This window comes from Cololabis saira, chromosome 3 (assembly GCF_033807715.1).
Source record: "Cololabis saira isolate AMF1-May2022 chromosome 3, fColSai1.1, whole genome shotgun sequence".
In the NCBI taxonomy this organism is placed as follows: domain Eukaryota; kingdom Metazoa; phylum Chordata; class Actinopteri; order Beloniformes; family Belonidae; genus Cololabis; species Cololabis saira.
In genome coordinates, this window is record NC_084589.1 from 8,347,279 (window position 1) to 8,375,013 (window position 27,735).

General features: G+C 39.9%; 1 protein-coding gene across 1 annotated transcript; it reads left to right on the forward strand.

The window, feature by feature from the left end:
- Positions 1-477: 477 nt before the first annotated feature.
- On the forward strand, positions 478-27,735 carry LOC133440857 (FH2 domain-containing protein 1-like). Its single transcript, XM_061718185.1, has 14 exons — positions 478-557; positions 5,340-5,731; positions 8,139-8,200; positions 13,602-13,704; positions 15,202-15,287; positions 15,401-15,501; positions 17,033-17,103; positions 17,204-17,311; positions 18,768-18,838; positions 18,926-19,043; positions 19,900-20,064; positions 23,795-24,227; positions 24,940-25,257; positions 26,948-27,735. The coding sequence occupies exons 2-14, from the start codon at positions 5,345-5,347 to the stop codon at positions 27,271-27,273; spliced, it is 2,349 nt and encodes a 782-aa protein (XP_061574169.1). The 5' UTR covers positions 478-557; positions 5,340-5,344; the 3' UTR covers positions 27,274-27,735.

The following is a 27,735-nucleotide window of genomic DNA, read 5'->3' on the forward strand; positions in this document are numbered from 1 at the left end:
CTGTTAAGTTTCCCACACTGTGTACTTTTGCAAAGGTTTAGCTAATAACTCTGCTTTATCTTTATCAGTTGTTGCTGTTTGTTCTTCTGAGGTGATAACTGGATATTCCCACTCCCTTCTGTCTCCTCCCATCTTTCTTATCATCCCCCAAACTTCTCCTACCGGGGTTGTTCTCCCTATGTCACTACAAAAGTGTCTCCAGCTTGCCCTCTTTGCTTGTTTGATTACCTTCCTTACCTTTGCTTGTGCCCTCTGATATTCTATCAGACTGTGATAATTATGCTCTCTTTTAACTTTTTTCAGGTTTTCTATGTGGGGTTTCACATTTAAAACCACGTGGACAGCGAGCCCGCGCGTCTCACCTGAGGGGGGCGTTCCCGTATCTGTACCTGCTGGGATCTGATTGGCAGGGGGCGTGGCCTCTCCTGCGCCTGCGCGTGACGCACCTGCACCTGAGGAACAAGCGGCTGCAGTCGGAGCAGAGTTGATGTGGAAGAGACTCGAACCTGGACCCGGAGAGGATTTTACCTGAGGAACCGACCCTGCTGGAGAACCAGGTGAGTCCTGGGGCCCCTGCGCAGCCCCGCGGGGATGCGCGACCACTTCTGTTGATTAATTTGTGAAAACGCAGAGCTGTTATTGCAACATGGGACATTTTTATACTAAACCAGCTGGTTACGTCCAGACCAGCGGTTCCTGCTCGGTTCCTGCAGCAGAACCTGCAAGAGTCCTGCTGTAAAACCATGTCCAGATCCAGGGAATTGTTTGGTGGATGTAGCCTAGACCCAGAGAGGGTCAATAACTAAATATCAATAAATAATGTCTTGGTTTTAGTTGCTGAAGTTTACAGGTTTCTTAAAAATGATTAAATGAAGTAAAAATGATGATGATCATTCTAGATTAGATTGGATGACATAGCAGAGCAGAAAACTGTTTTATTTGCCTTTTAAAGCCCAGCAGAAACTGCTTCCAAACTGCATTCAGGACCAAATAAAATAAACCCGCTATGACCTGAGGGGGAAACTCATGTTTGAGATGACGACAGCAAGAACTAATATTAAAAAGAGATGGACATCAATTAAGGCTAGAGAAATATGGAATAGTTGTGACAACGACCTCAAAATGTGCAGTTCTATCTACAAGTTATTGTTGAGTTTTGTTGGTGTTTTTGTGACAGTTTATCGTCTCTCCGTTGGCGTCAGGCTCTATGAGTATCGTTGGGATGCAACATTCAGCCTCTGCTACTTGATTAAACCAAAACTTCTCAGAGCAGCAACATTTATAGCCTCGGTCCGAATAAATGTACAGCTTGGTAGATTAAAACTGACCTTAAATGTGTTTTTGTTTACTAGAATCGTTAGAATAAATCATCCTTTATACCTTAGATTAGTTTATTTCGTTTATTTCGAACATGTAAAAAACAAGAAAAAAGATAAGAAAACAAATACAGGTTACATTCCACCACATAAAGAAAAAAAACATCAAAACACATATTTCAAGTTACATGTTGGAAATGGAGTAGGAGGAAGTATACATTTATTTAATCCCTCCCCCTTTCCACAACTAAACATAAATTTTATGTCTGTAATTATTTTTTATATACATTAATTTGTATAAATATATATCATTTTTACAAAAATAACCTGTTTAATACAAGATGTAAGCTCTATCATTAATATAATATAACTATATATAAACTATAACGCCTTAAAATCATGATACTTCCTCTGTTTCATCATCATTCTGCATCCAGACCCTCATGTAGGTTCTGATCCGTTTACATGCAACTGTTTAATTAAATCTACTGAGATCTGGATCATTTCTCTTATTCTTGGTAAGTTAGAATCTTACTTTCAGTCCAGTTATTCACCTGGTTGGAAGAACCTGTTAAATATGTTTTTGTTTACTCAAATCGTAAGAATGAATCATCCTTTACGCTTTAAAATCATGATACTTCCTCTATTTCATCGTTATTCTACATCCAGACCCTCATGTAGGTTCTGACCCGTTTACATGCAACTGTTTAATTAAATCATCTCTCCAGTCTTATTCTTGGTAACTTAGAGACTCAGAGTGTTTAAGAGGTTTTGTTTTCCAGCTGTGACTCCAACTGCAGCTCTGAAGGCCGAAGGCTCAGTTTAAAGTTAGATATGTTGAGTTTTGTTGGTGTTTTAATGACAGTTTGTCGTCTCTCCGTTGGCTTCAGGCTCTAAAACTTCTCAGAGCAGGAACATTTAGCCTCGGCCCGAATAAATGTACAGACTGATAGATTAAAACTGACCTTAAAAATGTTTTTATTAACTAGAATTGTAAGAATGAATCATCCTTTATGCCTTAAAATCATGATACTTCCTCTGTTTCATCGTCATTCTGCATCCAGACCCTCATGTAGGTTCTGGCCCGTTTACATGCAACTGTTTAATTAAATCATCTCTCAAGTCTTATTCTTGGTAACTTAGATGCTCAGTTTCAGTCCAGTTGTTCACCTGGTTGGAAAGAAATAGTTAAAGAGCATTTAAGAGGTTTTGTTTTCTGTGACACCAACTGCAGCTCTGAAGGCCGAAGGTTCAGTTTAAAGTTAAAGATGTTGAGTTTTGTTTGTATTTTTGTGATAGTTTGTCGTCTCTGTTGGCTTCAGCTACTGCCTGAAACTCTTAATCTGGTAGTTTTTTGAGGATTGGTTTGTTGGTCTCCTCAGACCCTCCTTCTTCAGGTCTTTTTTAAAAAAACATTTTTTATTTTCCATAGTTGTTTTAATAAGCTTCATGAAGCCAAACTGACAAAAAACCTTGAATCATACAAACAACATAAAGTACAAAATGATGCATATTTTCTGGTCTTGCCAGAAGATAATAGGATATTGGGATAAAATACAGCGGGGTTTAAGTAAAGTAATAGGATAAGAGATTCCCAAATCTGGTAAGATACTTTATTTTGGAAATTTGACACAAGATATAATAGAAAAAGAGGATGAATATATTGTTAAAGTTCTGCTATCAGGAAGTAAAACAGCAATAACGAGGTTGTGGTATAAAGCAGAACCAGCGAAGGACATTGATAGGAGAATAATTGCTTTGTGAAGGATGTAAAACCTGACACTGTAATTGTTGACGGAATTCTCATAAAGAAAAATAAGTTTTAAGAACCTGTTAAAGATCTTTAGACCTTCTCTGTTCCAGCTGTGACACCAACTGCAGCTCTGAAGGCCGAAGGTTCAGTTTAAAGTTAGAGATGTTGAGTTTTGTTTGTGTTTTTGTGACAGTTTTTCGTCTCTCCGTTGGCTTCAGCTGCTGCCTGAAACTCTTAGGGCCTGATTTACTAAAGGTTTGCGTGCGTAAAAACGTGTGCAAACTTGACATCACCCGCAAACCAAAGTGCCAGCTGATCTACTAACAGTGTGCAAAGAGGACTGCGTCTCTCAAATGAGCAAAATAGCACACGCTGTTCATTTAGTACTTTTGCCCTGATGAATAATCAATATGGGGCATACCCGGCAGAAAGCGCTGAATACTGGGAGGGGAAAATGCAAATAGGTCCATTTACCACACGCAATGAGATTTACCAAGCCTGAGAGTAATTGCGGGGATTGTGATTGCGTCTGTATTTAATACGTTGGAAAGGAAGGTGCTAATCTGCCCAGCATTACGCACCGATGGCTGCTGTTATTGTGGCAAGGAGGCGACATCGCCAAAATCAAAGAATACGCAGAGAGAGAGTCTTTATTCTGCTGCATGCTATTTTAAAAATGGTTGCACAAGTTTTATTAAAGGCCACTTTTTCTTTAGGTCTTCGCCTTATATCTTGCCACCTTCTTTTAACCTCATCTGCCGTTCTTTTTGTCTTACCAACTGCATTTATTCTATCGCAGATTTTCTCCCATATTGCGTTTCTTTTGGTAATGTTTAAATTTCTTTGCTGTAGTTCATGAATGTGTTTATTTGCCTCTTCCACTAATATCTCTAACTCCAACTCGTCAAATTTCATTTTGCGCTTGCGACTATCCTGCTTTCCATCCAGACTCTCCATGGCACAAACCGTAAAACACGCAACACCTCATTTAAATACTGAGGTTTGCACCTGTTATCAGTTGCGCACGCAATCTTAGTTGATCACCCGCAAAACACACAACAACAGCACGTGCAAACTTTTTCAGTGCACACGCAATTTAGTACTCTTTATTTAGGATCTTAGTAAATCAGGCCCTTAGTCTGGTAGTTTTTTGAGGATAAGTTTGTTGGTCTCCTCAGACCAGCATCTGTATGTTTTTATTACGTAAATAATTGTGTCCTGTGTGAGGAGCCCAGGAAGAATAGCCATTACTCCACAACGGAGTGATGGCTGATGGGGATCCGAATAAACAAACTAATAAAGAAATAAACCTCTGGGAGGCAGCAGCTCATCTCTTCCCTTCTTCTTCAGGTCTTTATTATATTTTTTTCATTTTCCATAGTTGTCATAATAGGCTTCATGAAGCCAAACTGACAAAAAAAAAAACAACCTTGAATCAATCATACAAAGAACATAAAGTACAAAACTGTTCCCGTTTTTATATTTTACCTTGAGTAAAGGAAGTTACATTTTGAGATCACTTGACAAGATTAGTCCATTTTACAGCACATTGAAAATGCAGATGTTGAGCAGAGCACAAAAGATTTGCAACTTCATGAACTGCCGGACACTTGGGATGTAGTTCACCATCAGGGCTGGGGATCCATTCAAATGTCAAGAATCGATTCAATTCCGATTCTTAGTGCCATGTTTTTGCCTTTAAATATGTTTAAAGGTATGAAAACATTAAAGTTTTCAGTTATAATTGCATAAATTGTCTATATTTCATTACTTTACATACTTTCTTGGGGTTACATTTGCATAAAATGCTAAAAACCAAATTCTCAAAAATTTAAAACCGAAATAGACCAAAATTGGAAAAATTAAAACGGAATGTATTAAAACTGATTTTATCCATCTCTGTTTCCTGCCCTGGATCTGTTTGATAATTCTGCCCCACGATGTTTCTGAAAGCAGTTCTATCAGCATTCTGGGAGCTGATTGGTCCTTACAGCATCATTAGCTGCAATACTTGCTGTTTAATCTCAATATAATACTAGTATTAATATGTTGCAGAACTACAGTCATATAATTCAGGGAACAGCTCAAAAAACAGTTTTAATAACATTAACCCAATTAATATCTGAATCAAATTGGATCGAATCAAAGCTTGATAATCGAATCTGAATCTTAAGAATCGGAATTGACTCGATTCTTGACATTTGAATCAATCCCCAGCCAAGTGATGATCTTGAATCAGGGAGATGTTTAACTCGTGTTTCCTTCTCCAGGGCAGATGGAGGGAACGCTGGTTCTACGATCAGCGTCTCGTCCTGACTGTTCACCTCCAGACCTTCCCTCTCCACCTAGAGACCTTCCTCCTCCACCTCCTCCTCCTCCTCCTCCTCCTCTTCCTCCTCCTCACCGCCCAGCCTCCTCCCAGCAGCGGTCCATGAAGAGGCTGAACTGGGACACCATCCCCCGGCAGTTGGTGGTGGGGAAGCTGAACGTTTGGACCTCCAGCCGGACCTCCATCCGGACCTCCGGCCAGACCTCCAGCCGGCCCCTGAGGGACCTGGTCCTGGACCTCCGGACCATGGAAGAGCTGTTCAGCCACGGCCCCCCGAGGGCGGGGGGGCCGAGGAAGGCCGGCGGCCCGGACCCGGTTCCCCAGGAGCCTCAGGTAGGCTTCACACCCCTTGAAATATTGAATTGTTACGTAATTGGGAATTAAAAGTTGCGTTCCATATTGAACCAATAGCCTATACAGACATATATTATGCTCTTATTTATTGATGTCATAATTACGGAAGAGTATCAGGGCCAGGAAGGAGAAAAATTTAAATAATATTTTAGAGGAGGAAGATTCGAAAAAAGTCGAAATGTCGAGAAAAAAGTCGAAAGATCGAGATTAATGTTGAAGTATAATATCAAGAATAAAGTCAAAATTTCGTGTATAAAGTCGATGTTTCGTGAATAAAGTCGGAATTTCGAGAACAAAGTTGAAATAAATTTCGACTTTTTTCTCGAAATTGTACTTCGACATTAATCTAAACATTTCAACTTTTTTCTCGACATTTCAACTTTTTTCTCGAAGTGCAAAAATGAAAAAAAAAATCTTCCTCCTCTAAAATAATATTTTTATTTTTCTCTTGCCTGGCCCTGATACTCTTCCGTAGTTTTGATCCAATGATGCAGTCAGTGAAAAGAAATATATGTCCATGTTGGAGAGAATGGACAATTTGAGTTTTAGTCCTAATTTTTTATTTATTTTTTTACTTAATTCATTGCCGAAATGTATCTGATCGGGAAAAAGTATCGGAATTGTATCGGGAGCCCAAAAAAAGTGATCGGATCAGAAAAAATCGGGATCGGCAGATACTCAAACTCAAGTGATCGGGAGCTAAAAAATCCTGATGGGGAAAACACTAGGGCTGGTTTTTACTGTAAAGGCTGTGTTTGTTCAGGGAACCAGAGGAAGTGGTGGACACCCCAGTGGGAAGTCATTAAACGTTACACAATAAACCTGTTAGCAGGGAGGAACTGATGAAGTATTTTGAAACTTCCTCAGAAACGTCGTCTGGACTCGTTTTCTCATCCGAATATTTATTTTTTATTGTTTATTGTTGGCTACAACTACAAATCACCACCAAATTAAGGCCACGTTTCCACATAGCCGGGTATTTACAAAAACGGATATTTCCCCCTCTACGTTTTGAAAAATACCATAATTTCCAGGAACCTGCATAAATAGCTGTTAAGGTGCTATGAGCAGCCAAACCTACAGGGGGCAGTGTAACGAGAAGATAAAGTCATGCTAGCCAATCAGAATCCTGGAAAAAAACATCAACAAATGACACGAGTCACTTCCAGTTACTTCCAAGATGAACGAGAGTCTTTCGTTGAGGTGACAGAGAAGTGGAGTTACTTTTAAGTGTGACTTTAGAATATAAAACAGGTAAAATACAAGAAAATATTGACGGTGGCCAAACACATTGTAAACGCAGGTCGCACACATGACGCTGGTGACGTTTCTGTCGCATAATGTGACGTTCTGAAGCCTAAATGTCCGTTTCTCTCTGTTTACAAGCAAAGAAGAAGTGAAGACGGAGTTTTTAAAAAATCTCCTTTTTGGCCAGAGTTTTCAGAAATTATGGTTTTTGGAGACTTTGAGCTTCATTTTCGTGTAAACGAACAGCCGAAACGCATGAAAACACCACCGTTTTTGCTACGTGGAAACAGGGCCTAAAAGCGTCAAAATATTTAAAAAAGCAAAACAATTTAACAGTCTCATCCAGAAATAAAGAACAGCAAAAATAATGTGTTGGAGAGGGAACAGGAGGAAGCAGAACGCTGATTTAGTCGTGTCCCTTCCTCACAATATCATATGCCTTAGAAAATATAAAAATTAAAATAAGAAAAGACAAAATAAGAAAAGAAAATAAGAAAAGAAAAAAAGACAAAATAATACAATTAAAATAAAGTAAGAAAAAAAGACAAAATAATAAAATTTAAATAAAACAAGAAAAAAAAGACAAAATAATAAAATTAAAAGAAAAAATAATACAATTAAAATAATAAAAGAAAAAAAGACAAAATAAGAAAAGAAAAAAAGACAAAATAATAAAATTAAAATAAAGTAAGAAAAAAAGACAAAATAATAAAATTAAAATAAAATAAGAAAAAAAGACAATATAATAAAATTAAAATAAAAGACAAAATAAGAAAATTAAAAGAAAAGAAAATAAGAAAAGAAAGAGGACAAAAAAATAAATAAATACAACACAAACAATTAATAAACAAAGATCAAGGCATAATGAAACTAGCCTCCTACAATATCCTAAACTCAAAAATGTAATTTCAGTCACTTCTTTGATGATCCATGAATGCAGGGAGTTACATTTGGATCATATATGATGGATCACATAAGGAACAGAATAATAATAAAAGAAATACATACAGAAGGTAAATTGAGTTCTTTAGAGGTCCTTATTTTTATATTTGTATATATATTTTTCCTTCTTTATCTTGAAACATTGCATGTTTTCAGGTGTCTGATGAATCATGTGTTCTGCTTCGTTTGTCTCCAGGTGACGATTCTGGACTCCAAGAGAAGCATGAACATCGGGATCTTCCTGAGAAACTTCAAAAGGTAACGCTAGAGATTTGGGAACATGTCCAGGTCCAGAACTCTGAGATCCACCTGTTTCTGGGTCACTATGATCGTGAGTTTATGCTGCAGACGTGTCAGGAATAGCCGATACGTGGCCTCGGCTCGGCTAATCTCCACTTTATCATGAGGCATTTTATCTGAGCTGAAAACATGCAAAGTGATGGAAATACCTCCTGAAGCTTCACTGGAAAGCTCCCGGTAACCACGGCGACGCGTTCGACTGTAACTGGGATGAGCAGAGAGACCAAGCTGGTGTCTGGAGGCTGTTCTCATAATAATTATTATTATTATTATTATTATTATTATTATTATTATTATTATTAGGGCCAAAGCCCTGAGTGTGCGAGGACCCTATTATATCTGTAGTGTTTATTATTATTATTATTATTATTATTATTATTAATTATAATATTTATCATTGTTGTTATGATTATTATTGTTATTTTTAATATTATTATTGTTATTAGGGCCAGAGCCCTGAGGGTGCGTGGACCCTATTGTATCTGTAGTGTTTATTAGTATTAGTAGTAGTATTAGCATTATTGTAGTTTTCTGCACGGCCTGTGAAGTGCATCACTTGGTGTTGATGCCCGTTTGTTTTGTTCACGTAGAAAAGACCGATGACAGTCTCAGCAAGATGCAGGATGTTTAAATGTGTAAATATATGTTTACATTTTACATTTACAGTATATGTTTTATCTGTCAAAAAGGTTTTTCTATTCATTCCTAAAAATCGATTTGTACTGTATTTCTAAAGATCGATTTTAAAAAAGAAAAAAAAAAAAAAATCATTACATTACAACAAATTGTCTATATTTAATTACTTTAGATACTGTCTCGGGGTTACATTTGCATAAAATGCTAAAAACCAAATTCTCAAAACTTAAAAACCGAAATAGACCGAAAATGGAAAAAATTTAAACGTAATGTGGGAAAAAATAAAACTGATTTCATACGTCTCTGTTTCCTCCCTGGATCTGTTTGGTAATTCTGCCACACGATGTTTCTGAAAGCAGTTCTATCAGCATTCTGGGAGCTGATCCTTACAGCCTTACGGTCCTTACAGCATCCTTAGCTGCAATACTTGCTGTTGAATCTCAATATAATACTAGTATTCATATGTTGCAGTTTAGTTACGCCAGCGTAGACCAGCGGCAGGACGTTGTGATAGCTGGACGACACTTTTAAGAACTTCTATCGTGATTATTCCTGTGTTGAAAAAATCAATTTTCAGATTCTAAATGGAATCTCATATTAATTCCTAAATATCGATTCGTAGCTATGTCTAAAGATCTTTTTTTTTAAATTTTTTTTTCATAATTACATTTTAGCCCGGTGAACTTTAATCCCAGTAGTCCTTTAATTCACACATCCTTTGTGTGAAATTATCAAACAATGAACATGATGTCGAAGAGAAGCTGCAGCGTTTTAAAAACTGAACTAAATTAGCTTTTCTTTGAAGAAAAAGCTGGATATTTCAGCTTAAATTTCTAAATGTTATATTAGATTCAATGAAGTTCATATTATCTATATTTACTATAGCTTGTTTGGTTTCTTCTGTTATCGGACACACGGTTGTCATGACACACCTGAAAAATGCTAAAATGATTTTTTTACTGCATGAGCTGTTTCTATTTCTTTCTTTTTTTGCCCTTTGACTGGATATTGAACGGCATATTTGAGCTATTTAATTCTTAGTTATTTCACAATAATTATTGTGAAATTATTTCACTAGTTATTTTACAGTCATATAATTCAGGCAAAAGCTCAAAAAACATTTTTAATAACACTAACCCACATTAATATCGGATCGAATGGTGATAATCAATTCTGAATCTTAAGAATCGGAATTGAATCGATTCTTGACATTTGAATGGATCCCCAGCTCTAATCGTGATCAGTCCGTGTAATCAGGCCCAGAACATTTATAACTTCTAGACTTAGGGTCGCCACCTTTCAGAAATAGAAATAAGGGACGCCCCGATTTCAGCAGCGCAGGCGCCAAAAAAAGGTCATCCCCAAAACTTCTAAACTGCATAGAAATGTATTTATTCTATATGAAAAAACAAAATGCTTTGATTTAAAGTTTAAAGTGCTTTAAAAGCATTGAACTTGCATGACTGTGCAGACAGCCAACCATACTAGCAACAGAGCTGGCCTATGCTCCTGTGGTAAATATAAATATAACCTACAGGTGAAGGTCGGAAAATTAGAATATGGTGTAAAAGTTGATTTATTTCAATAATTCAACTTAAAAGGTGAAACTAATATATTACATAGCCTCATTACATGCAAAGCAAGATATTCTAAGCCTTTATTTGTTACAATTTTGATGATCGAATTGTTTATTCATTTCATAAAACATTCAAATTTTTTGAGATTTTTTTATTTGGGGTTTTATAAACTGTGAGCCATAATCACCATACATATACAAAATAAATGCTTGAAATATCTCACTTTGCATGTAGTGGGAAATAATATATTTGTTTCACCTTTAGTTGAATTTACTGAAATGATTGAATTTTGCAATATATTCAAATTTTCCGACCTTCACCTGTATATTATGACATTAATAAATAAGAGCATAATATATGTCCGTATTGGTTCAATACGGAACATGACTTTTAATTCCCAATTACGGAACAATTCCGTATTTCAAAGGACGGGTGGCGACCCTAACGGTACAACCTTAAATTACAAAGTCAAAGCTTCGGTACCACGACCTCCTCTTAAAAAACCCCGTGGAACATTAATCTGAGATGTATTTAGGAATCTGTGGAGTCGGTCTGACATTGTGCAGGTTCATTTACAAGCCAATCAGGCGAAATGTTGAGATTAATGTTAAAATACAATTTCGAACAAGTACTGGATGGAAGTATTTCATACTCTCTCTCTGGTGCTTAAAATCAGATTAGAACCAAACCCACTGACTGCCCTGTTTGGGGTCATGGAGGGAGGAAGGAAGTTAACCACTGCACAGGGGCACACTTTGTCTTTTGCCTCCCTTTTGGCTCGGCGGGCAATTCTGTTCAGGTGGAAGGATCCCTACCCTCCTACTCGTGCACAATGGCTGGAAGACATCATGTCCTGCTTAAAACTGGAGAAAATTAGATACTCGCTTCAGAAATCAAATAAGTTCCAGAAAGTGTGGGGACCTTTTCTAGAAGCATTCCAGACCCTGTGAACTATACTTCATATTTCTTTTATATTCCTAGTGCAGGCTTTTGATGTTAGAATGACCTCATATTGTGATTAGTAATCTGGCAGTGACATGGGAGGGATTAGTTTGGTCTGTAGTTTGTTTTTGTTACTATTTTATATCTTTTCATACTGCTTAATTGTTTTTTATATTTTGTACACTGGTGTATGCTATGATCAACATGCCCATGCCTAATCAAAATGTTTGTAATTGACATTCAGCATTTCACCTTTTCCTTTTTTTTTACCTTGTGAAAATTTCAATAAAAAGATCTTGAATTAAAAAAAAAATACAATTTCGAGAAAAAAGTCGAAATGTCGAGAATAATGTTGAAATACAATTTCAAGAATAAAGTCGAAATTCCGTGAATAAAGTCGAAATTTCGCCTTTCGCCTTCGCAACATTTCAACTTTATTCACGAAATTTTGACTTTTTTCTCAACGTTTTGACTTTTTTATCGAAATTGTAGTTCAACATTAATCTCGACATTTCGACCTTTTCTCGACATATCGACCTTTTTCTCGAAATGCATAATAAAAAGAAAATCTTCCTCCTCTAAAATATTATTTTTACTTCTCTCCTTCCTGGCCCTAATACTCTTCCGTAATTATGACATCAATAAATAAGAGCATTATATATGTCCGTAGGCTATTGGCTCAATACGGAACACAACTTTTAATTCCCAATTACGTAATAATTCCGTATTTCAAGGGACGGGTGGCGAGCCTGTCTACACTCGCAGGGAGGTTGTTATTAACTCAGACTCTCAGCCACCTTTGGATGAAACGATTCAGGTCTGGGTGTTAAAACTTTGACCGTTGGAGTCGTGTCTTATCAGGATGGTGTCAGGCTGATGCTCACGCCTCTCGCTTTGAATACCAAATAGACGCTCGAAGCCCATCAATGTTTAAGTGCTGTAATGATGTCGGCATGAACCTCACAGTCAAATGAAGACGGTTGCAGCTGTGGCACCCTGTAATGTAATAATCTCCTGAAAATGTAATAACGCCTGAAAATGTAATAAAATTTGCAATTAACTCAATTGAAAATGAAATAGAATCCAATAATGTAAAGAATTCACCAATAACGTAATAAAATATCCTGACGGATATTGTAACAACATTTTTACCGATAATGTAATACCTTATTACATTATTGGGAGGACGGTTTGCTTCCGCGAAGTATATTTATGTTAATGTACACCTCAAAGGGCATTATCCTGCTTATACCACGGTCACTTACCAAAAAACATAAATATTTAATTATTTATTTTATTTAATTAAATAGTTATTCATGCTTTAATGGGTTTTCAGTAATGGGTTTTCAGTTTAAATCATTAGTTTTATAACAAGCCGCGGCTGAGCGGACTATTTAATCTCGTCTGCAGCCGTTGGAACCTGGTAAATTGATGATTCTTACTGGTGATTCTCCAGTAACTAGGACGGACCTAGGACCTGAGATACGACTTAACAACGGGAGATATTCTAGTCCGCTCAGCTCCACTCGGCTATGCTACAGTAACAAACAGGAAATAGATTTGTTTCAAAGAATCAAAGTCCACAGATAGTTTCCTAAACCGTTTTATTAAGCTACAAATATTATCAATAGTTCAAATAAATAAATGTTTCACCAAATAAATTAAAAGAAATTACACAATCACTCATGTCGCCGTCCTGCGGTAGCCGGCTCTTCTTCTCTGAATCTCCGTTGCCGTGGTTACCACCTGGCAGTTGATCCAGCGCAATGATATTAAAGTTATCAGGCAATTTGACCTACACCTATGTGTAGGTTATCACTTTTAACCTCCACCTGCCAGCCAATCAGAATCGAGTGTTCACACAGACCGTGGTATAATGCTGAATATATGGCCTTTCCTATATTGTTTGTTGCTGTTTGACCGCCGTGTCGCTCGGTCATTGTGTTAAATACATGTCGTCGCACATTGTAAACTGTTGTCGTGTAGGTTGAACACGTGCAAAGTGTGCTACTCGGCTGTATTGAATCCGACATCACTGGATATCATTTGATTTTTATCTCCAGTTTGATACCTATATCTTAAAATCTGCATCGGCTTATAATTAGGTTTGACATAATGACTGGCAAAATCTGCGAGGAGCCTGGTTCCCGATGGGTAATGCTCTTGTAGGCGTTCTGAAGTGCTGCGTTTGTGTCCGCCTGCAGGCCGGTCGAGGAAGTGGTGGAGGACATCCGTCAGGGCAACTGGCTGAGGTTCGAGGCAGGAAAGCTGAAGGAGCTTTGTAAACTGCTGCCGGAGCAAAGTGAGGTAACAACGGCTCCCCCTGGTGGCTCATTCAGGTCATGTTTTACTTTTTCTTTTACTTGGCTTGCAGTTACATTTCGCTGCTTCTTTAACTCAGACGAGGATTTGACATGTTTCAGTCATCAGAGTGTCTCATGATGTGACTTGTCTTTATCAGCTGATGTACGATGAATTGAAATTTTATACAATATATCAATAATAACACATCCTCACATACAGCTGTGGTTGAGGCCCGGGTAGCAGTGGAGGTAACACAGGAAGGGGACAAGCCATAGACATATTTACGTAGACGCCCCATCGAGTGTTCTTGCCCGCTGCTGTGATACGTTAACGTTGCTGCCATATTGGATGTTCAAGACTGCGCTGGAAACTAATACAAGTAAATGGACTTATTTTAATAAAGCGCCTTTCTACAAAGAAATGTACGTTTTACATCTCATTTATTCATTCACAAACGCACTAATATACTTGGGAAACAGTTAGGCACCAAATATAATATATTTAATTTTCTCAGATGGCAAAAATAAGAATAGTTATTTTATTGCCTGAAAAATGGTTCAAATGTTATTGTCTGAAAAATGGTTCAAATGTTATTTTATTGTCTGAAAAATGGTTCAAATATGTTATTTTGTTACTTGAAAAAGTAATATGTTTTGTTGATGAGAAAATATGTTTATCTATTTTTCTTATTTTTGTGAGGGGGATATATATTGTTTTTGGGCACTACCTTGTTCTCTATAACTGATATAACATGAATTACTCCTATGTGGGATCAATAAAGTTCTTATTTTTGCCATCTGAGAAAATTAAATATATTATTTTTTGGTGCCTAACTGTTTCCCAAGTATATTAGTGCGTGTTTGAATGAATAAATGAGACGTAAAATGTAAATTTCTTTGTAGAAAAGGCGCTTTATGAAAATGAGTCAATTTACTTGTATTAGTTTACAGCGCAGTCTTTCCACATCCAATATGGCGGCGACGTTGACGTACGGCTCAGCGCTCGATGCAGCGTCTACGTTGTCTATGGGACAAGCTACCAATGGATGTAGCCCAGGTAACAGTGAAGCTGGCCATGTGTGAGGCCCAGATAGCTGCTGAGGCTTCCCAGGTAGCAGTAGAGCTAACCCAGGAAAGAGCAGGCTACTAATGGTTGTAGCCCAGGCAACAGTGAAGCGAGCCCTGGTTGTAGTGACTGAAGTCCAGGTAGCAGCAGAGGTGGCTCCATTAACAATGGATGTAGCTCAGGTAGCCTAGGATCCACCGAACGGCCGTAAATGCAAAGCCTGCTGGGGCTTTGCATCATTATGGAGGTTTCAAACCATGCGGTCAACGTTAAGAAATTGAGGCTGGGCTCAGAGCTGGGCCTTGGGCCCAACATGGGCCTGATGGAAGGTTGTGCTCGTGCCCGGTGTTAGCGGCGCTAGCTTTCTCTTGTTCTTGTGTGCAGAAAGGGTTGATAGCAGTGTAACTTTGCTCTGTTGACTCATGTACGGTTCAGGTGAAGCTACTGCAGTCATTCAGGGGGAAGACCTCGGCGCTAGCCGACGCCGACCGGTTTATGGTTCTGCTCATCAAGGTGCCGGGGTGAGTTATGTCTGCTACGCTTTAGTCAGCAGCCATTTCTTCCAGTATTACGTATAAACGCCCTTGCTGATGCAGTAAAGGCTAGTGACGTGTTACTGTTCTTCCCTTTTTAGCTACGAGGAGCGCTTAAAGGCCATGGTGTTGAGGGAGGAGTTCTTCCCTCTCATGGAGGACGTGAAAATATCTGTCGCTGTCATGACCAAAGCAGCCAACGGTAACGCCGCCCCCGCCACGTTGATCCAGGGCCAGTTCTGATTGGTTATTAAAATGACAATTACAATAGTTATCAAGACATTTTTGAACAATCGTTGACAGAGGGCCTTTCAGTCACATTTGTTCAGGTTAGCACTTAAATGGTTACATGTTACATATTCCTTCACTGGTGTCCATCTTTGCAGGAACAACTGCAGCTTAGCTGTCATGTTCTCCATAACGTAGATTTGTTTCAGTGTCATCTTCCACAGAGTTCTTGTTGGTGAGAGTGTCTTCTTCCAATTTACAGTTGCAGTCTTTCTTGCAATCATCAAAAGTATATGTAATATATATCTCTTGACCCTGCTTTTTACATTGTCTGGGAATACTCCCAGTACAAATAGCATTGGATCCATAGGGATTATAGTGTTCAATATCTTTTCAATCTCCTCCTTTACATCTCGCCAAAAGCTTTCCAGTACTAGACAGTCCCAGAAGACATGTGAATGATCCCCAATCAATCCACAGTTCCTCCAACAAAGTGGAGATACTGTATGTTTATAGAGTGTTGAGACTACTAGTTGGGTCCTAAAAAATCAGACTATCGTTTTCCAGTCGAATTCTTTCCATATGTTACTGTTGATACCTGAATGGGAATTCAAACACTTGTCCTCCCAGACTCTGTCCTCTATTATCACATTAATTTCAAGCTCCCATTTCCCCTTTACCCATCCATCCATCCATTATCTATACCCGCTTAATCCCTTGCGGGGGTCACGGGGGTCTGCTGGAGCCTATCCCAGCTCATTTTAGGTGAGAGGCAGGGGTTACTCTCCTGTTTCCCATTTCCCCTTTACATCAAGTGTAATATCAGACATATCACATGATATATTACCATAAATATGTGAGACAGGATTCTTAGTTGGTAGGCAAATATTTGTGGGGTCTCTTCTATACGGAAGAGTATTAGGGCCATGCAGGAGAAAAAATATTTGAGAGGGGAAGATTTTTTTTTTTATTGTGCACTTCGAGTAAAAAAGTCGAAATGTCGAGATTAACGTTGAAATACAATTTCAAGAATAAAGTCGAAATTTCACCTTTTTTCTCAACATTTCAACTTTATTCACGAAATTTGGACTTTTTTTTCAACATTTTGACTTTTCTCGAAATGCATAATGAAAAAAAAATCTTCCTCCTCTAAAATATTATATTTCTTTTCTCCTGCCTGGCCCTAATACTCTTCTGTACTTCTAATCTTGTCCCACTGTGCGAGACTGAATGTAATGTCTAAGTTGTAAATATCGAAAAAGATCTTTTGGTGGTAGCTCAAACTGAGTCTGCAACTGAGAAAAGGGTTTGAATTTGTTGCCTTGAAATAGTTAATTAGTTAGATCATTAGTTAATAGATCATTAGTTAATAGTTAATGGTTTTCAGGCCATTACAGCCCCAGCGTTTGAATCCAGTGTCCTACACTGATGGTAAAAAGTCTGTTGCCAATGGCGTAACTTGTTCTGATGTCTATGTTAAGGTCCTCCCCTCTTTCTCCCCTCAGAGTTACTGGACTGCGATGACCTCCACTCAGTCATTCGCTTGGTATTAAAAGCCGGGAATTACATGAACGCTGTTGGTATTTTTCTTCCAAATCATGTCTTTGTTTCTATATCAGCCCCTCTGATGTATAATCTGATGGTTTTAAAGCGTCTGCTGTGCCGTTGTTGAACAGGGCGGCTACAGCGCCAACGCCATCGGCTTCAGGATGTCCTCCCTGCTCAAGCTGGCCGACACCAAGGCCAACAGGCCCGGCATGAACCTCATGCACTACGTTGCCAAGGTGAGGAGGAGGAGGAGTGCTGGGATGGAATCTGCTGCCACGGCAACGTCATGCCAACGTTACAGTCGCAGAACCTTAAGGCTGAATTATGCTTCTGCGTCAAAATCGCGCCGTGCCTACGGCGTGTGGTTTTCGTCCACGCAGACCACACGCCGTCACCTGCGCCGTCACTGACGTGCACCTCCTGAAAATTGTAACTACGCGTCGAGCGACGCAGACCAAATGCAGACAGAGAGGGCTGTGATTGGTTCGCTTGGGAGCAACGCATTTCCGGTTTCCGGTTTGAATCAGTAGTGAACTTTCAGGGCTCTTTTCTTCGTTTATGTGTGATTTTTTTTTTTTTTTTTTTATTCAGTTTTTTTGCACAATAGTTGTCCTTATCTCTATGATTAACTGTGACTGGAAAAAGTCGGATAAACCATTCAGGAAAAGATCGCTAACTAGCGGTCGCGGTGGGTACTGCACCGCGACCAAATGGAGAGACGGAGAAGTCCGAAGGGTTCATGACGGCGTCACGGCTGCGGCGTGTGCTCTGCGTTGGTGTGACGCAGAAGCTTAATTCAGCCTTTAAAGGGGACCTATTATGAAAAAAAAATGTTTTCTTGCTTTAACATATATAAAGTGGTCTCCCCTCAGCCTGCCAACTCAGAGAAGGAGGAAAGTAACCAAATTCTGCAGTGTCTGTACAGCCGCCCGGATGATCCATCCAGTTTGATGTGGATCTACGAGCCATTCAGATTTGCTTATTTTCGTTACGGAACCAAAATGCAAACAACTATAAAACCGTGTAACTGCATGTGAGCGTCCGACTATCGTAGCACTGCGTGACATTGGACGCTCTCTGTCCATCTCCTTCCAGCAGCTGCCACTTTATTGAGGTTTTTGTAGTGAAATGAGGAGGAATCATAGAGATAACTTCTCATTTCAACTAACTGGATCAGCCATTCCTCATCATGACTGTTTCCTACAGCGCTTTCAACCGGCTTTCAACGTGAGCGACAGGAAACGGCCAGCTCAAAACAGTTAGGACAGTCCAATAGAAAATAAAGCAATGGAATTAATTTTTGTCGCTGACGCTGGCTCGCATAACATGCAGTTAGGACACGGTGTAACTCCGCTGGCCGGGGCTTTTTTCGTAGCGGTGTATCACGTCATTCGCGTCATCGCTCAGGCAGCCAATCAGCACAGAGCCTCATTATCATAGCCCCGCCCACTCAGAATCCCGCATAGATAATGAGGTTAGAGGCCTGTTTAAAATAGGGATTAGATGCCATAATAGATCTCCTTTAAGTCGGACATAATGTAACCGTGACCAATGTTATTTATAGAAATAGAAAATAAGACGGGGGCTAAAATAGAACCTTGCGGGACTCCCTTTGATTATCATCACAGGTTATGTAACCGGCTCCATATTTGTTGTTCACCCTCCTCTTCCGTCCTTTCCTTCCTCCCTCAGCAAGCCGAAGACATCGACGCGGAGCTGCTGACCTTCACCAGCCAGCTGGATCACATTGGGACGGCAGCGAGGTAGCCATCACCTCAACATGCTTATCTCAGTCCAACACTGAACCCATTGGTTTTTAAACACCCACATGTGTCCGACTGTTACCGCAGGATCTGCAAAGAAGAGGTGGTGGCAGACTTTGAGACGGAGGTGACCAAGATCAGAGAGGTGAAGGCGTTCAGCAGCAGCCAGCCCAGCCTCCTGCAGCAGATGGAGATGTTCTTCCTGGTAAAACTTCTCACGTTATTGCTTCAGATGTTCATGCTATTTATTCTTTATTTCATTCATTAAAAGAAAAACTAAACAGTTCAATATAATTACAACAAATATCTTTCCTTGAATGAAAGGGAACATCTGTCCCTTTTTCCTAAGAAATCAAATTTCATTTAATGTAATAATAAAAAACTAATTACAAATTATGCAATTTAAAAAAAACCCTTTCCAATAAACTTAACTTAAAAAAAAAACTGACCTGATTTTATCACCTTTTTTATTATTCGTTTTATTTTTCTGGTGTGTTTTTCACTTTGATCTAATGGACTTGTTTTAAAGTGATTCATAAACTAGATTGGAATGGAAAGGAAATAAATCAATCACTAATATTCTCCAGATTCCACAAATTTGAATTAATGTAATAATAAAAAACAAATTACAAATTACACAATTAAAAATAACAAACACGTTCCAATAAACGTAATTTAAAAAAAAAATAACCAAACCAAAACTACAACAAAGTAGTCAAAGTCGTCACAGATAGTTGTATTCTTTTTTGATTAAAAAAAAAAAATATGACAATGGTGCTAAAAAGAGAGAGAGAAAAAAAAAAGAAAACCCAACTAACTTGACAATTATCATGATATTTCTTCATCAAACTGGCTTTTATTATTATTTTAAATGTAATGTTTGATTTTCATTCTTTGGCTTCTGTATCCAGATTGTTCCATAAACTGATACCTTTTACAGAAACACAACGTTCCATTAATTTTGTCCTGAATTTTATTTTTTTAAAGATCTCTGTTCCTTTTAAGTTGACTGGTGCCGCCTGAAACCGCTTTTCTTTATGTCCACATGTTTTTTGTCTCAGAGGGCTGAAGCCAAGCTGGCGGATGTGGAATCGTCTCTCCGGGAGCTGGACGACCTGAGCCGCGCTGTGGCCGAGTATTTCTGCGAGGACCCGGCCTCCTTCCGGCTGGAGGAGTGCTGCTCCATCTTCCACTCCTTCTGCCGGAGGTTCGACAAAGCTGTGCAGGTGAGACACGAGTGGCCTGGAAAGAGAAACCGCTCGTAGTAGAGATGCACCGATCGGGATTTCGAGGGCCGATCTCCAAAATCAGTATCTGCCGATCCCAATCACAGCGTGAAATCCATAAATTCGTCAATATTGTTGTCTCATGTACAACACTGACATTGTATTATTACTAGGGGTGTAACAATACACTAATCTCACGATACGGTACAATACACGATATTGAGGTCACGATACGATATTATAGCAGTATTTTTTTAAGAACCTTGAATGAGGAACATATGACTGGAAAAAATTGTCTTTTATTTGAAAGACATAAAATACAAAACAATGCTGTGCGTTTGCCCTATTGTTCCAGTTTGTAATGCTTTATAACTGTTTAAGTTTTAAAGAGAAAGCCAGGCCAACCATTTTCCACAAACTGAACTAAAAGTAAATGTCAGGTTTGCATTAAGCATCTTCAGTTTCATACAAGTACAAATACTACAAACTGAATAGTTTCTCTCATGTATGATTTGACTTTTTTTTTTTCCAGAAATTTAACAACTAAAAATAAATAAATAAAAGTAAATAAATAAACTATGAAAAGTCCCAAACTCCAAATGCAACATGACTGTTATTGATCTTGTGTCAGAGCTCAGAGCTTCACCTGCTCCAGCCTGAGACCGTAAGGTGAACCCCGTTATCGTTTCATCCTTCCACCTTTGGGGACGACACAATCTTTACATCATAAAGATTGATTCGTGCTCACCTTAGAAGTAAAAGTTCGGAGCTCAAAACCCTGCAAGAGTCCCGTGATCAGGACCGCAGAACGGTACTAGTTTCTTCTGAGCGGAGTCAGATTTTGGTCCACGGGTCGAGGTCGTCACGTGATCCCGCTGCACCAACAGGATGTTACTAGTCAACACAATATATTAATATTAATAACCCAATATCGCGCTACAGTTTGTCACCTCCACGACACGGATCGTGACGTGTTTGTATCGTGGAATTTTGTGGCACGATATATTGTTACACCCCTAATTATTAGGTATGAAAATTAGGAGATGAGAAAGTATCATGAATTGTCAGTTTTACTTCAGACTGAGGCAATGTGCAATATTTCACCCTCTAGAGACTCTTAGAGACGACTTAGACTCGGCTCACAAAGAGTAAGTGTAGCTACAAGCTTAAGCTTTCCTGTGGTAATAATTATGTACAACATGTGACCAACACAGAAAACAGCAGATATTTCACTCTCTTAGAGTTGATAAAAGTTGTTAACTATAAACCTTAGTTTTCCTGTGGAAAAAGGAATTAAATCTTAAAATAAAAATTAATTATGAATTATTAAGCTTTGTGAAAGCTTTAGCAGTAGCATCCGCCGCGTGTGAGAAAACTCTTGTGAGTGAAGCAAAACTCTTCACACTAGAACAACAAATGTTACTTGTGAAGCGACTGACACGACCGTCGTCCTGCATGAGGCTTTGGACTGAATATAGTCTGGTATAACTCTGGCGGACATTCATTAGTGAAATATTTACGAGCTGCTAATGACGCATTTAAATCCGATGTCTTGAGCAAAGCATATGAAATCCATTACATGACGATGTAGTTCTTTATTTTTCTTGCTGTCGTTTATAGGTCTCTGTTAGCGGATTTAGCAGCATTGTTCCTTTTCTTTCTCTGCGTTAGCCGCAGCCAACTTTGGCAACTCAATATACTCCTATGTGAAAAAAGCTCAAATGTCATATCAGCTTCGTTGTGTTGAAATTCTTTTTAGCAGACCTGGGTCTGAGATGTGGGAACGCATCGCTGGCGGCGGCTTGTTGTTGTAAACGTCATCTGATCGACCCGCTTTGAACTATTATTTTCCGATCTCCGATCAAAACCGATCAGTTGCTGGTCGATCGGTGCATCTCTAAAGCCTGATTTAAGGTTCTGCGTTAAACCAACGCAGAGCCTACGCAGTTGCCGTGACGCTGTCGTGAACCCTTCGGACTTCTCCGTCACTCCATTTCGCCGTGGTGCAATACCCCCCCAGAACGCTAGTTGATACTTTGTTTAGCTTCTTTTTCCGGTCAGAGTGAATCAAAGAGATAAGGACAACTATTGTGCAAAAAACAAAAACAACCACAAAAAAACACACAAAGAAAAGAGCGCTGAAAGTTCGCTGCTGCTTCAGGAACCGGAACCGGAAATCCGTTGCTACCAAGCATCCTAATCACAGCCCTCTCGTCTGCGTAGTTACCGTATTGGCCTGAATATAAGACGGTGTTTTTTGCATTGAAATAAGACTGAAAAAGTGGGCGTCGTATTACATTCGGGGTCTAGACGTTATACCCCTTCACACCGCTAGATGGCGCCAGATATCTTTAAAGCGAATGCTGAACTAAACTCCCCAGGACAAAGGAACCCCTGGCACCAAGAAGAAAAATAAAAAATAGTATCAGAAAGAAGAGAAGAAAATAAGAGAAGAGATAACAGAAAGTGGAGAAACGTAGTGACAATCTGGAGAAAAGTGGGTGGAAGTTCGGCAGGTAAACCGGCAGCTGAGGAGAAGTTAGGACGCAAACTTAAAGATAATGATTTAAATGAGGCAAAATAACATGCTTTTTCTCTCGACTATATTGTTATAATCATTTGTTTCAGATGTACTGTAGTTATTTTCTGTATGAAAATTGAATTTGGTGTTCAAAAAGTCTTTCTTCAAACTTGAGTCTTGAAAAAGAGGGTTGTCTTATAATCGGGGTCGTCTTATATTCGGGACAATACGGTACATTTTTTGGGAGGTAACGTCAGGCTACGGCGTAGGCTACGGCGTAGGCTACGGAGAGACTCCCGCGTAGCCGCCTACCCTACGGCGTAGGGATGCAAGGCCCTTGTGTGCCGTGGATTTTCGGTTTTGCCATTAATTTTGCATTAATGCTTTACAATCCGCGCGTTTTTGTGCCCGTCAGCCTGCTGCAGAAAAGCGCTCCTCGCTAGTCGTAGTCACTGTTGTAGTTCCGCCCACTCCTCCCTCAGTCATGGCGAGCACAAGCTGGGGAGTTGAGAGACAAAAGTTTGAAGAAGCACCGGCTTCATTTCGCTTTTGCTGTTGAAAACGACGACGATAGAGTGAAAACAGTTAACAGAACTTGTACTGTCTGTAAACATTGCTTGAAATATGTCCCATACGCAAAAAGGAAACACGAGCAATATGAGCATCATCTCCAGCGTCAACACCCTGATGTAACGCTTTCTGCAGTCGAGCGACTCGATAAGATAACACCAGCGAAAAAACAACAACTGTCTATCGAAAATGCTTTCCAACAGACCGATAGTGCCACTTCAGATAAACACTAGAAAATAACCCGTGCTGTGGGAGCGTTCATTGCTAAAGATTTGCAGCCCTTTTTGGTGATCGGAGATGTGGGCGTTCGTCCCCTAATGAAAACACTCAACCCACGTTATGTTGTGCCTCCCGCACACATTTCAACAACGTTATCATATTTACACATTTTTTATACTACTTGACTTAAAAGAATTATAGTAATTTACATTTTGAAAAGTGACAAGCGAAATAAACGGCTCTTTATGCACATAACACAAACCGAAACCGAACCGAAACCGTGGCCCAAAAACCGAAACCGAACGGTGGGCTACCTGAACCGTTGCACCCCTACTACGGCGTAGGTTGAACGCAGAACCATAATTCAGCCTTTACTCGTAGGTTATTTTCTCCTGCATCACTGCATCTCGTTTACTGCAGGAGAACCGCGAGCGAGAGGCAACAGAACAGAGGCTCAAACGGACGGAGAGCATGCGCTTTACTGCGAAGCGTCGCTCCACCGGGTCCCGCAGCCCTGGGTCCCGCAGTCCCGGGTCCTGCTCCACCGGGTCCTGCTCCACCGGGTCCTGCTCCACCGGGTCCTGCTCCACCGGGTCCTGCTCCACCGGGTCCTGCTCCACCGGGTGCCGCCCCGCCCCGGACCCGGGCAGCGACTCCACCAGCTTGGAGTCTGCGCTGCGCAACCTCCTGTCCACCGCCCCGGACGGCAGGAACAGGAACAGGAGGAACTTGCACCCGGTTGAGGGGCCACCGTCCCAGTTCCCGTCCCGGACTTTACCGGCGGTGGTGCCGCCCACCACCCAAGAAAACCCAGAGAAGAAACACCTCCGACTGCAGGGAGCAGATGTAACAGGTTTGGATACGGGGGGACAAACGACGAGTCAGGGGTTGTTTTTTGCACTTTCTGCTCCCTCATCAGTGTAACACAGCACTGTGTAATTGAATTGACTTTCTTCTACAATGCAGAGAAATGCACTCTTATATTTTACCAAACAAAAGCTACCAAAACTACGACGGAATATTAGGGCCAAACTAAGACAAAAAAAATTTAAATTACGAGAATAAAGTCATACTAATATGAGAATAAAGTCGTAAAAATACGAAAATAGTCATAATGTTGGGAGAATAAAGTTGTAATATTACGAGAATAAAGTCGTAATATTATGAGAACTCTAACAGGAAGAGCATACGTCTTTTGTGTAAGAGGGGCTGTCTGGTAAAGTATAGTATAGTAGTGGTATATCGTGAATATTACGACTTTATTCTCGTAATATTACGACTTTATTCCCGTAATATTATGACTTTATTCTCGTAATTTCCATAATATATCCTAATACTCCGTCGTACTAAACAGACATTAATCTCAACATTTCGACTTTTTTCTCGAAATTGTACTTCAACATTAATCTCGACATTTCAACTTTTTTCTCAACATTTCAACTTTTTTCTTGACATTTCAACTTTTTTCATGACATTTCGACTTTTTAATAAATGATAAATACAATCCCTAAATACAATTTGAAAACAAAAATTATTAAAGTGCATTTTCCAACTCTGTTACACAGACAAGGAAATGACTAAACCTGGGAACGAGGGAGTGGAGGCGACACGCCAGACGCCCGGGAAGAGTCCCGGCGACGACCTCGGTGGCCACCGAGCCTCAGCCGGTCCTGGTCCTGGTCCAGCTTCCCCCCCCAACACCCCTCAGCCCAGAACCAGAGACTTCTTCTTCGCCAACAACGGGGAGTTAGGCTCCCCGTGGACGATCCTGAGTCCCGTCACCGGCCCCCGGAGACGGGGCCGAGTCGCCCGCCAGCAGAGGCCGCCGTCGGCCTCCCGGGGGGTCGACCCGGACGAGGTGATCTGGGAGGACAGGGACCAAGGTTAGTTAGTTAGTTAGTTCATCTTTATTTCGGTCAATTATAAAACTACTTTAGGTTCAGTTGTAGTATAGGTCAAGTTGTAGTACTTTAGCTCCAGTTGTATTACTTTATGTCCAGTTGTAGTACTTTAGTTAGTTAGTTAGTTAGTTAGTTAATCTTTATTTCGGTCAATTATAAACATGAAAATCAATAAGCAAGATAATAAACATTTACAAGTTTTTCTTTGGTTAACATGGTGATTTTGACCGAAAAGGTCTGGGCTGGAAGCATAAAGCTTATCTTGCCCACCTTTTAACATAATAGAATATGCAAAAAGAACAAATGAAGTGTCATGAGGCTACACAAAATAATAATAATAATAATAATATTAATAATAATAATAATAATACTAATAATAATAACTGTAATAATAATAAAACTAATAATAATAATAATAATAACTGTAATAATAATTAAAGCTGCAAACAGCGATGAACAGGCCCTCACGCATACAATTTTCACCAATAAAGGTCAAGGACTCAAAACTGAGTCCGATGACACCACCCACGAGTCTTTATGTCAAACCATTCAAAAGTTATGGCAGAAAGTAGGAACTATCAAATATGGACCAATCAGATTCAATTTCCATTTCAATTCAATGTTATTTATATAGCGTCTAATACAACAAAAGTTGTCTCTAGATGCTTTCCAGAGACCCATACCCAGAACATGACCCCCGAGCAGTTATTACATAAACAATGGCAGGTAAAAACTCTCCTAGTGGGAGAAAAACCTTAAGCCAAACAGTGAAGGTGGGGCGCACTTTTTGGTGTCTAGCGTCGCCATGGTAACGCTTTTGACTCAGAAAAGTAATGCGCATCGTAGCAGGATCGAGACGCACATTTTGATGTATAACACACCTGGGTGCACGTTCGTGCTAGGAAGCGGCTGAAGAAATGGCATAAAGGAGCTTGAGGCTCCTTTTTAAGAAATGAGACTCTCTAGCGCCACCCTTCGCCACGACGGCCGTCGGGGGTACTGCAGCCAACAGCGAAGCCGGCACGGGAGAACGGGGAGAACACGCATTCAGCGTCATGTGACGTCACATCCGCAGGACAGCGCGGGAAAATCTGGTCACAATTGCAGCACATTTTGCAGCACACAGCCTGTTCAGGGCAACGGAGAGATACACTAGAGGGCTCATTCTTTTGGGTTTGGAACGCTTCATCTGACATTATTACTAGAAAACTTAAAACCTATACAAATTTTTTTTTATAAATCCTGCCTCGATCCTGCCTTATGCTCCTTTAAATTGCACCAAAATTACACGATAAATTCAAAATGGCCGACTTCCTGTTCGGTTTCGGCCATGTTTTCTAGGGGGCGCTGTTTAGCCATTAGGCCACGCCGATTAATGCAAATCATTAATAAATATCACATTTTTCGCCAGGCCTGGCTTGCGTGCAAAATTTGGTGACTTTTGGGGCACGTTTAGTGGGTAAAAAGGCCCTCATTTGGTCAGAAGAAAATCGAGAAAAATAAAGAAAATGTAAAAAATTCCTACAGATACAATAGGGCCTTTGCACTGTCAGTGCTCGGGCCCTAATAATAATAATAATAATAATAATAATAATGATAGCTCTGAAAACAGAAAGTGAAAAGATGCTAAAGAAACCGACAAAACCAATTTAAGTTGTCATTTCATCCCTAGGTCCCCCCAGGACCTGCGGCCGGAGCCGGCCGTCCACCCTGTCGGAAGGCTCGGCGTCGCTACCGGAGCGCCTCGTTCCCAGGCCCGTGGCCCGGTCCGCCTCGGTGGACGAGGGCCAAGGCCCCCCGACGGGCTTCCGGCTGGGGGACCTCTTCCAGACGTCCCACTGGTCCTCCATCTCCAGGGGGGATGGGAACAATGACGGCGGTAAGACGGGGGTTAGCGCCGAGGTCCCCGTTAGCACCTCTGGATTGATCTCCTTCTTCAGACGCATCGGAGGCAGGAGTAAACCCGACGACTCGGACGAGGAACCGTCTCCCTGTTGATCCTTGTTTTTTTTTTAACCTTTTTTTTTGTGCGTTTGTCCTTTTTACTGTTTGACTTTTTTAGCCGTCGTGTTTTTTCCCCTCCAGCGGGAACCAGGCAACCGGGGACTTGCTTTGAACTGTCAAGGGTTTTTCCTGCTGGAGCTTAAACTACATCCCAAACTTGCCCAAAGTCTTTGTTTTTATTTGTCTTTACTTGTGACACAATAAAAAGTATTATACCAAGGTCTGTGTGAATACTCGATTCTGATTGGGATATATATATGCATTTTTAATATAAAATATATATCGTATTTTTTAATATATCATATATTTATTTTATATATATATATATTTTTTAATTGCCTCATATCTTTAATATCATTGCGCTGGATCAACTGCCACGTGGTAACCACGGCAACGGAGATTCAGAGAAGAAGAGCCGGAATATTTGTAGTTTAATGAAACGTTTATTTATTTGAA

Coding starts and splice junctions, on each gene's coding strand:
- LOC133440857 (XM_061718185.1), top strand. CDS start 5,345: ATGGAGGGAACGCTGGTTCTACGATCAGCGTCTCGTCCTGACTGTTCA. Junction 8,201..13,601: donor TTCCTGAGAAACTTCAAAAG/GTAACGCTAGAG, acceptor GTCCGCCTGCAG/GCCGGTCGAGGAAGTGGTGG. Junction 24,228..24,939: donor GCAGGGAGCAGATGTAACAG/GTTTGGATACGG, acceptor TCTGTTACACAG/ACAAGGAAATGACTAAACCT.